Below are 10974 nucleotides of genomic sequence, written 5' to 3'. Positions count from 1 at the left end.
AGGGGCAATTCTGGAGGACAGTTAAGAGATTATTACAATAGGCCAGAGGAGGAAATGAAACCTGGCTTGGAGTGGAGTCAGCTTGGGCTGACCCCTGGGTGGTTATGGGCAGGTGAAGCTCCTGGCCTAGCCTTCAAAGGAGGCCCCATTTTTTTGTGGGGCAGATGGTCTGAGTTTACCCTACAGAGGGCTCAAGTACACGGTGTGCTCAGGCACTGGCCCAGGGGGAGTGTTGGGGGGGGAGGGGGATTGGTCTGCTTCCTGCTCCCCAGGGCTCTGGGCCAGGAACCGGCTCTACAAGGTGGGGGGTTGGGCCGTGTACTTTGGCCACCGTTCTGCTACGTAGACCAATCCCAGCTGGGAGGAGGTGGGCCTGGGCCCTGGGCCAGCGGGCACTGCCACCAGCAGGGTGGTAACTCCAGGCATGCCCAGCCAGGCAGGTGGCTGTGTCACAAGGACCCCTCCCCAGAAAGCAAGAACTGGGTGTGTTCACACGTGTTTGCATACAGCAGGGCGGCTGACAGAAATACAAACGTGAAGAATTTATTGTGGGTGATCGGGATCAGTCGTCTCTCAGGCTCCCAAAGACGGTGGCTGGCACGCTCTGCTGCTCCAGCGGCACCTCTGGGGAAGGAAGGGGGGGAAGGTGAGACTCGGTCGTTCCCGGTGACTGGGCCCCGTGTGCTGGCCGGCCCCCTCCCCTCCGCCGCTCACCATTGGGCTGTAGCCCCTCTTCTTCCTCCTCGTCCTCCTCCTCCCCAATCTCAATCTCCTCAGGGTTGGCCCGCTGGGCCAGTTCGGCCAGCTCGGTGCGGGAGGCGTCGCTCCTGGGGAAACGGGAAGCTGGCTGTCAGTTCCTCACCCCACCCTGACATTCCGCCCTGGCCCGACCCCGCCCACCTTCCCAGACTCCAGGTGCCCCAGTGCCCACCTGACAAAGAGGATCTTGCCCTTCGAGGGCTGGTCCCGTTCTGCCTCTGCCGCCAGCTGTTCTGCGCGATGCTCCAGCAGTTTCATGTCATCCATCCCGCTCTGTCCAGGGGCAAGGTCAGACACTAGGGCCAAGGGGAGAGAAGGGAGTCAGGCCCTGGGGAGGGGACTGGCGTGGATGGTGAACAGCAGCCGTGGAATCTGCGGGCTGGACTCACCGGTGCCGGTGGCATTGCTGTACACCTTCAGCATCTGGGAGGCCATGAAGTTGACTTGTGTGTTGTACGTGGCCTGCACGCTGCGCCGGATCCGAAGCATCTCACGGATGGTGTCTTCATTCCCGTGGCGGATCTCAAAGTCCTTCCACGTCTGCCAGAACGTTCCTGTCGTCTGGGGGTCGGCAAAGGGGAGATGGTCAGGGAGACCTCTTTATACCCCAGGATGCTTGTGCTGTCCCCAATGTCAGATGAACCTTGGGCCACATACCCGAGGATCGCAGATCTGGGAGCAGAAGCTATAGATAGCTCGGGCCCGGTCAATCTCCCCCAGTTTACATTCCATGTCAGCAAAACGAAGACACATTTCTCGTGCATGCTCATCCGACAGCACCTGAAACCCAGAGAAGAGAGTGGAGTCTGAAGGGGCTACTGAGATACTTGTTCCAACCCGACCCTGTGCCCCACAGCTCCCCTTGCAAGGCAGACTACAGCCTTCGGTCACTCTCATGTCCTCCCACAACGAGCCCCCCCCGCCTTCGACCTCCTCCCCAAATGGCAGCCAGAGCTGTTTCTTCCTGCCAAGGATGCCAGCTATGCCTTGTACAGCCTGAGCCAGCTCCCCACGGGGGGCTGGGCTGAGCACAGACTGGACAAGGCCCAGTTAGCATGCCATTGGGAAGTAAAAGGGAAGTCTCTCACCCTGAGTTTTAGTGCTTTTAACAACCTCACCATTCCACCTCCACCTCTTGGAGGTGTGCACATCCCCTAAAACCTGTGGCTACACTGGGTGGGGCCTGAGCAACAGGACACTGGTCAATGTTTGGCTACTGGGCTGGGCAGAAAGGAAAGGGTGGGCTCACAGGACTGATCAGTCTCTGCAGTGTGAGCCGAGGAAAGAGCAGCATCATGGAATCCTAGGATTCGGACCTGGATGACAGCTTCAAAATGATGTGGTGCAAGCCTCTCATTCTGTAGATGGGGAAACCGAGCAAGCAGAGAGGGGATGGAGGGGACCTGATAGAGAGGCCCCAGGAAAGGAAACCAAGGACGATGGACGAGGTGTGGCCTCAGTCTTCCTTCCATGGCTCCCCCGCTCCCTGACTTTGCTCTCTCCTGAATCTGTGCCCTATCCCCCCCTGCCTGACCCCCAACTCCACCCTCCAGCCCTTGCCCGATCTGGCACCTCAATGGCTTTCTGGTAGATGCTGCGGGTGTGGGTGACGCCATAGATCTCGGCGGCGCGTTTGATGTAGATGTTGAACATTTCATGTTGCTGGGAGGGCTCCACGGCACGGGTGGCACGCTCATACACAGCCATGGCATGGCGGGCCAGCCCCCACTCTTCCTCCAGCCGGGCATATAACAGGTAGAGAGCTGGGGGTGGGGGAGGACTGCTCAGAAAACACTCCCGCTGACCCCACCCAGAATCTTTCTATTCCCACAAACCTACACCGCCCCCCATCTGCGTCCTGGATTCCCTTCATGTGGAAGCCCTCCCCCAGTCCTGAGGGCCTCTCTCACTTTTGGCATATTTGGGGGGACAGCCATCCAGTGCCTGCTCGAACAGGTCCCGGGCCCGCTCCAGCTTGCGGCCTCCATAACGAGCAATAAACTTGGTCAGGTATGTGCTCCAGATGTCTGACACATTGGGCCACTTAAACAGTGAGATGCCCCGCTCGTAGGCCTAGAAGGGAAGGGGAGATGTGGAGCTTGCCTCCAGAACATGCCGGCACACACGACAGAAGCCTGTGGACTGAATGCCTTTGCCCAGGACTATTCCAGTTTTCTTTGCTTGCCTGAGCGAGCAAAGAGAGGTGCAGGGAGACGCCTGCCTGGGTCACCAAAGCACTAAGGGTTAGTTGAGGGCCTGCATCCAAATTCTGTGCTCACTATACATCAGCATTCTCACCTGTAAAGGGGCACTACAGTCCTTCTCCTACCTCTCTCACGCAATCTCAGAAACCTTCAAGTCCATATAGCCTAAGTTGTACCTGAACAAAGACATCCCCTCTGATACACCTGACTCAACGATACCTTGCCTCTCCTTGAAGACCTCTGGGCAGGAAGACCACTAAGGAAGCCCCTCCTGCACAGCTCTAATTGCTAAGGAATTTGTCCTTCTGTCAGGCCTTCATCTGCCTCTCTGTACCTCCCCCACCGCTCCCCATTCTGCCTCTGGGACCAAAGAGAACACATCTAATCTGTTCTCCACGTGACAGGCCTCACATGTAGATTGCTATCACATCCCCTGAGGAATTCTCCAGGCTGGTGACACATCCCAAATTCTGCCCTCCACTTCCTTCATCGGTGTGTCTCTACAGCCTAGCGCTGTGCCTGGCCCATTGGAAGCACTGAACACATTGCTTCTTGAACTGAAGTGACTGTGGCATGACCAGGAGGTTACCCCCCCCCCCCATCCCGGCCTCTTTCATGGAAGGAAAGCCCTTTGCAAACTGGTATAGAAATGGAAGCTATCCACCCCCCCCCCCCGCCCCAGCCCATGAACCTTCCAAGGGGCCCACCTTGAAGCTCTCCTCAAAGTAGCTGTGCTCCTCCAGGAACATGGCATAATTGATGACAATCTGGGGGGTGGCGATGCGTAGGTCCAAGATCCGCTCGTACACGGCCTTGGTGGACTGCAGACAGGAACGTGACCGTGGTTAAAGATCACCGGGGTGCATGGGATTGGGGGGGGGGTGGCGGCAGCACCATCTCTCCTAACTCAGCCTCAACTCACTGTCTGGACCCCTCCTCTGCACCTCTGCTCTTCCTATTTAGGGACACAATAGGCTGTGTGTGTGCCTCATCTCCCCAAGGGCTGTGTTTGAACTGGGAGAGAGACCAGGCTGCAGATGGCACCATCCGTGCCCTTGCAGAGTACAGTCTAGGCAGGGTGGGGCTAAGGCGCTAACACAAAATGACCAGAACAGTACATGGCTTTCAGAATGCTGGGGCTGGAAGTGTTTACTCTGCGGTCTCTATAACCTCTCATCCCATGACCCTGACATCCCTGACATGTGCTCTTCCAGGTTCCACCAGTGAAGGAGAATTGCTGTTTTGGGACAGCTGTTCTTACCCGGCCCCCAAACCTGTAGCTCTGCACCTTACTCTCTATTCCTAGGTCTGCCCTTTGGGGAACAAGTTCACCCAAAGGGTGTAAACAAGGTGCGGTGGGATGTCTAAAAGCTGTTACAAACTGAGGGAGCTGGGCCAAGGGGAGGATGGCCATTCCTGTTTGCTGAAGAGAGATGCACTGAATTCCGAGCCTGTGTCAGGGGCTTTTCTGAGGCTCCCTGCGGCCTGGCCAAGGAGAAGGTTGGGGGCAGGGGAGTACTCACCTGGAAGGTGCCCAGACTTTCCTCAAGGTCAGCCAGCATAGACCACACCTTCAAAGACTTGTATACCCGATTCTGCACAGGCTCAGATCCATCAAAGTACTCGGCCCGGCGGGCAGGCAGGGCAGTTGCCTTCTGCGGGGGACGAGGACACGCTTGGTGTCATAAGCAGCCCCCAGCGCCACTCTGGCTGCCCCCACGACGCGAGGGATCCCGCCTGCCCTGTCCCGGGGCCCTCACATGAGCACCCACACACCCGCAGCAGCCGCAGAGCCTGGTCATAGTTGTCGTGCCTCAGCTCCATCTCACCGTACTCACACCACACGCTGGCCAAATCCTCGACCTGCTTGAAGTTCACTTTGGTCGCCTTCTCCAGGATGGTGCGGGCCTAGGCAGCCAAGAAGAGTCACCCAGAGGCTTCGGCTGGGAGCCAGGCCTCCCCCACAGCCTCCCCAGCCCTGCCCCTCCTCTTCCCCCCACACACATCGTCCAGCTGCCCGTTATCCTCGTAGAACTTGGCAAAGGCGACCCACAACGTGTGGGGTTTGCCTGTGGCCTTGAAGGGATCCACGGTCTGCACAGCCTCCGTGTACGTGTTGATGACCTGGAAGAGGCAGAAAGGAGGCCTTGGCTGCACGCCTGGGGAGGCACTGGCAGGGGAGCCTCTGGGTTTGGAAGGACACTCCAGGGGCCAGGGCAGGGGTATGTGTGGGGGGGAGGGGACAGGCAGAGGGAGAGCAAAGGGAGACGCTCTGGGTTGGAAGACTTGGGGAGTGGGGGGTGGGCAGGCAGAAGGGTTTGCTCCCCACCTCTCTAGGCCGGCCCTGATGCAAGGCCACGCGCTTGTGCCACTCGTGGACGTGATGGGGGTTCTGGCGTAGCAGGACGCTGTTGAGGAGGAGGGGCCGGCGGCTGATAAGCTGCTCAAAGCGGGCCAGACGCAGCTCCAGGTCCACGTCATCTGAGGTGGAGGCAGCAACAGTTATGGACCAGCAGGAAAATGAAAAGCCCCTCTGAGGTGCCCCCACTCCAGACTGCATGGCCTGCCCCCTCCAAGATGCACCCCGCCCCCATCCCCACAGCCCACACGGCTCAGCCCCGGCAATTCCATCTCTGCCCCACCCCTCCCTCTCTCACCTTCTTCCTCCCGCCCTAGCTCTGAAGTTGTCTCCATCTTGGCCGCAATCATGCTCTCCTCAAACTGGGCATAGCTATCAAAGACCTGTGTGAAGTCTCGTACAGTCATCACCGTCTGGATCGCCTCCTCATACACGTCTCGGGCCTGAGACACAGAGAGCCATCAGGAGCACAGCTCCCACACCTGGCCTCTCCCTTGATGTCCCGTGTCCATCTTGGGGCAGCGCCAGGACAGGGAACGGCCAGTGAAGAGCCCTGGTTCTAGCACTGACACATTTTGTGACCCTGAGCAAATCACCTTCCATGTCTGTACAAGAGGGATGATATTTACCCTATATACCCCCTAGAGCTTTTATGAAGAAATACTACATAAAGCTCGAAAATTAAATAAATGTTTGATAATTCACAAAATGCTATTCAACCAGCATCTATTGAGTGCCTACTGTGTACAAAGCACAAAAGATTTAAAGGCAAAATGAAAACTGGTTCCTGCTCTCAAAGAGCTAACACTTCCCTGGAGGAGAGAGATCCAACACGGAAAGAGCCAAGAGCCTACGTCACCACTGGAGGTACAGGAGGAAGAGAATACAACCAAAGGAGCCAGGAAGGCCTTCCCCTGAAAGGTGGTTCATGAGCCCTCCTGAGAGGGAGAAGGCAGGAAGCGGATACCTCCAGCACGGGGCAGAGAGCTCTGGGTGAGGTGAGAAACGGGGAATAGGATGTCAAGGATGGGCAATGGCCCATTGGCCAGTCTGGCTGAACAAAGAGAGGAGGATGGGGAGCCATGGGAAATAAGCAGGCCTGGATGAGTGACTAGGAAGGCTTTAACTGCCAAGCCAGAGCTCATAGTTTATTTTGGAGACAGCAGGGGGCGCTGTAGGGCACAGAATGCTGGGCCTGGAGCCAGCAAGACCCGAGTTCAAATGTGACCTCAGATACTTCCTAGCTGAGTAATCCTGGGCAAGTCATTTAACCTGTCTGCCGCAGTTTCATCATCTATAAAATGGGGATAATAATAGCACCCACCTCCCAGGGTTGATGTAAGGATCAATGAGATAATATTAAGTGCTTAATTAACATAGTGCCTGGCACATAGTAAGTGCTTAAGTAATATTAGCTATTATTATTATTATTATATTATTATTATTGAAGGTGCCTGAGTAGAAGTGGCACGGTCAGAATTCTGCTTTAGGAAGATGATTTTGGCAGAAACCATGAACTCTTGGTCTGGGAAGGCCTGTGTATGTCCCATTATGGGTCCTAGCCCAGGCCCAGTCCTGGTACCTTCTCAAAATGTCCACTTCGGATATAGTAGTCGGCCAGTGAGCACCACAGCTTGCCGAGCTGGTCAGTGAAGCGGGTGAGGCCCCCTCGGATGATGGCGCCCACGTTTAAGGACTGCACTTTGTCAGGATTTTGGGAGATCAGGTCACACAGTTCATGCCACAGCTGGAGAAAAAGAGGGGAGGGGCTCAGCTCCATGGCTCCCTCGGCTCTTGGCCTGGGCCTGGGACTTGGGAGGGGTCTGTATGTGCGTGTGAGAGTCTGTGTCTGTGACTGAGGTGATGTCAGCGTACGTGACCGTGCAGCACCAAGCAGGCGGCAGGTTGTAATGAAAAGATCACCAGAACCGGAATCACAGAAGGACCTGGATTCCAAGCCTGGCTCTGCTACTTATTACCTAGGTGATTGTAGACAGCCTCTTCTCTTCTCTGGGCCTCAGTTTCCTCATCTGCAAAGTGAGGGGTTGAACCAGATGACCAGCTCTGGATCTCGGCAATCCCAGATCAAGTGTGACTGTGTGGCTGTGTCAGCATTTGTGTGGGGAGGGCAAGTTTGGGTTGCTGGGGCCTCCTGGGAGCTCTGAAGAGGGTCGGGGGCTGGGGGCCAGGAAGGGCTGAAGCCTGACCTGGTAGTTGGACTTTCCTTCCTTGGAGACAAATCTTTCATCATTGACCACGGTTGCCAGGCGCTGAGCTGCTTCATCCAGCCGGTCGATGGAGCGCAGGTACTCGATGTATTCCTCTGCACTCTCGGGGCTCAGCTGGGGAACCCCCAACAAAGAAAGTGGTCAGTGCTCCCCCACCCCCAGCCTCAAGAGGTCCTTGCCCATCCCCTCTCCAGTGCCCATCTCATCCCATGGAGCTTGGTTTTGGGGGTCGGGGGGCAAGGGGCAGGAAATCTTATAGTTGCATGATCAGCTGCCCACGCCCCTGGACCCACCCACATGGCTCATGGCTCACCTTGAGGAAGCGGCGGTATACACGCACTGCAGTCTCAGGCAGAGGGTGGGAACGTACAAAGCGAAGATAGAGGGGCCAGATGCGTGAGTGCTGAGTGATGGGCAGAGCTCTCAGGGCACGGTCGAAGGTGCGCCGGGTCCGAGTAATGCGGCCCTGCTCCATCAAGAACTGGCAGTAATCCAACCACAGACGCGGCATCTAGAGCAGAGAGAAGGCAGAGGTCCCCTCGTGCTCCCGCCTCCCCAGCCCCGGACACCTCAGATTCCTTCTGCCCCCTGGTCCCCGATCACCAAGGGCTCACCTTGTGCATGAAGACCAAGGCCCGCTCATGGCAGTTGTTGACATCCTCATAGGCAGGGTCAGTCACACAGCGACGCTTCACCTGGGCCCGACGGGCTTTCAGGTAGTGGTACCACAGCTTGTAACTGGGTGACAGGAGAGGGAACGTGCTTGTGAACACCATCACAGCCTTTCCCTTTTCCCTGCCCAAGCTCCACTTTCCCATGCTGAGGTGCCCCATAGGGGAAGGAGATGGAGGGGAGACTGGGAAGCAGAAGGGCCCCTTACCTCCCAGGCAACTCCTTGAGGGCTCGCTCATAGAGCAGATTGAGCACAGCCTGCGATGAACTCTGCTTGAACTCGATGTACCGAAACCAACACTTGACAGAGAAAGGGTTGCGAAGGATTTCCTCCTCATACTGTAAATCTTCCTCCTCCTAGGGAGACAAGGGGCCAGAATGTTGCAAGCAAGCCGGGCTCCCTCCTTCCCAATCCCATCACTGAATCCTCAAAATTGTCCCCACCCTGCTCCGAATCCCACCCCCGCAAAGCTGCTCTCCTCTCGCTGAGACAACTGTGCCACAGTGGGAAGATTCAGGAGGGCTGGGGTAAAATTCCACCTTCTACACTTCCTATGTGACCCTAGGCAAACCACTTCATGTCTCTGGGCCTCAGGGGATCAGAGTCTTCCTATTTCCAAGCCCCCCGTTGATTTACTCACTAAATTCCTGTTTCCTCTCTGAGCAAGTAGGTCACTGGCAAAGGTAACATATTTAGGTTCGATGGCAGGAAAAACTTTCTAGTAACCGGGCCTATCTCAAAGCAGGATGAGCTACCCCTGGAGGTGGTGGGTTCCCCTTTATTTGAAGCCTTTGATCATGCTACAAAGCTCGATGGAGAAGGGGCTCTTGTTCGGGTACAGGTTGGATTAGGAAGCCGCTGAAGTCCCCTCCAACTCTGACACGATCTGTTTGTGTCTGTGACTGGAGAGATGCTCTTGTATAGTCCCTGCCGGGCTCGACATCCGGCAGCATCTCATGTGCCCGTATTACCTAGTCTCTGCATCTGGCTCCGTTTCCCTGAGAAACGCCCCCAATGTCCTCTCTTTTCTCGCCACTTTCACAAGTCATAGCAACAGCCTTCTCCTTGGCTCCCATTTGTCCACCGCCCACCGTTCCACCAGACGGGCAAGGGCTTGCACCCCAGAACCAGCTCTGATCCAGTTCAATTCACCCCATGTTTATTAAATACCCGCTACAGCCGAGCACTTCATAGGGCAGCGAACCAAAGCTTAAGGAGGCACAGAATCTTAGAACTGAGGGACCGCAAAGGGCCTCCAGTACTCATACTCACAATAACAGCTAACATTCATACAGCACTTACTATGTGCCAGGCATTGTGCTAAGCACTTTATTACCTCTTTTGATCCTCACAGCAATTGGGAAGTTGGTGCCATTATCACTCCCATTTTACAGATGAGGAAACGGAGGCAAATAGCAGTTAAGTGACTTGCCCACAGTCACACAACTAGGAAGTTCCTGAGGCTAGATTTGAACTCAGATCTTCATGACTCCATCCTCAGAACTCTATCCCCAAAAATGATCACGCTGCCTTAGCTTGAAGATGTCCAGTGATGGGGAACTTCGAAGCCCCTGGGACAGCTCTAAGTGTATGTTTTTCCTAACATCAAACCGACTTCTTTTAAATTTCCATCCACTGTTCTTCATTCTACCTCCTGGGTCCAGGCAGGGGGAAAAAATCTGAATCTTTCTTTACAAGTTTTTCACATAGTTCCCGTGATATGACTCTGTCCTAACCCTTGTTCAGTTTACAGTTTAAGAGAAAGGCATCAACCGAGAAAACTGCAATAGATAATATTACTGAGTAAGTGCAGCAGAAGGGGTTCAAGGCCACGTGAAATCTGAAAGGGTGTTATTAGCTCAGGGACAGGAGATTCAGGAAAGCTTCCTGGAGGAGAGGACGGATGGATGGGCCTTTAAAGGGAAGCCAGAAATTCATCGGGTGAAGGGGACATAGAGTACCCCAGGCAATGGGAGCAGGAGGAGCACACAGGCAAGAACACGGTCATACCGAAGCACAGATCATGGTCCAGCTTGACAGCCCTATGCTACAAGAGGGGAATAACACGTTTGGAAAGGGGCTAGACTGTGGCAAGCTTGGAATGCCAAGCAAGGGAGTCTGAACTTTACCGGGGAGGCCACAGACTGAAGATTTCTGAGCAAATCTCAGCCATCTGCGTAAGAAATAGAGTATCCTGGAGATGGGGAGCTCTTTGAGGTCCTGATCCTTTCCTCTGCTCTGCTCAAGAACCTGCAGTGACTCCCTAGGGCTCACCCTGAGTCTGAACCATTCCCTTTGCTCCCCACTTCATCTCTCATGAATAGCACAAGGAGACGAGCATCCAGGCTGATTCCCAGGGCCGCAGCCTCCACTTCGCCCACTCCCAGGTTCGCGGAGGCTCTTGCCTGCGCCTGCGCACTCCTTGCCTCCGTAGGGCTGGCGTCTCCCCATCCTAGGTTTTGGACCCCGCCCGCCGCCCCGTGAAGTCCACCACGTCTGTGCGCTCCTCCCGCTCGTACTCACGAAGAAGAGGTCGGCCCTCTCAGGCCGAGCCTTCAGCTTTGCCTCGGCTGGAGCTGCATCCCCGATCTCAGGCATCCCCGCGTCTGCCCGGGTTGCACTGACCAGCCCTTACACTGTGATCCCGCCTCTATCCGTCCTGGCGCCGTTCCTCATTGGCCAGATGTAGCTCACTTCCGTACCCTCCCTCCGAACAACTTCCGCTTATTCTGGCCTAGGGGAAGAGGCGTG

General features: G+C 55.8%; 1 protein-coding gene across 1 annotated transcript; it reads right to left on the bottom strand.

Annotated features, from left to right (window-relative positions):
- Positions 1–527: 527 nt before the first annotated feature.
- XAB2 (XPA binding protein 2) lies at positions 528–10880 on the bottom strand. Its single transcript, XM_020979839.2, has 19 exons — positions 10747–10880; positions 8431–8579; positions 8165–8288; positions 7864–8061; positions 7530–7664; positions 6905–7069; positions 5621–5765; positions 5293–5444; positions 4968–5087; positions 4740–4871; positions 4487–4618; positions 3671–3784; positions 2670–2832; positions 2332–2522; positions 1417–1539; positions 1149–1320; positions 932–1055; positions 715–827; positions 528–624 (listed from the first exon to the last, which is right to left on the bottom strand). Exons 1-19 carry the CDS (start codon positions 10819–10821, stop codon positions 563–565), a joined length of 2589 nt encoding a protein of 862 aa, XP_020835498.1. The 5' UTR covers positions 10822–10880; the 3' UTR covers positions 528–562.
- Positions 10881–10974: the final 94 nt, after the last annotated feature.

Source organism: Phascolarctos cinereus, unplaced genomic scaffold (assembly GCF_003287225.1).
Source record: "Phascolarctos cinereus isolate Bilbo 61053 unplaced genomic scaffold, phaCin_HiC Scaffold_4;HRSCAF=312, whole genome shotgun sequence".
Classification (NCBI taxonomy): domain Eukaryota; kingdom Metazoa; phylum Chordata; class Mammalia; order Diprotodontia; family Phascolarctidae; genus Phascolarctos; species Phascolarctos cinereus.
The sequence above is the reverse complement of the archived record's forward strand: the minus strand, read 5'-3'. Positions and strand labels throughout refer to the sequence as shown.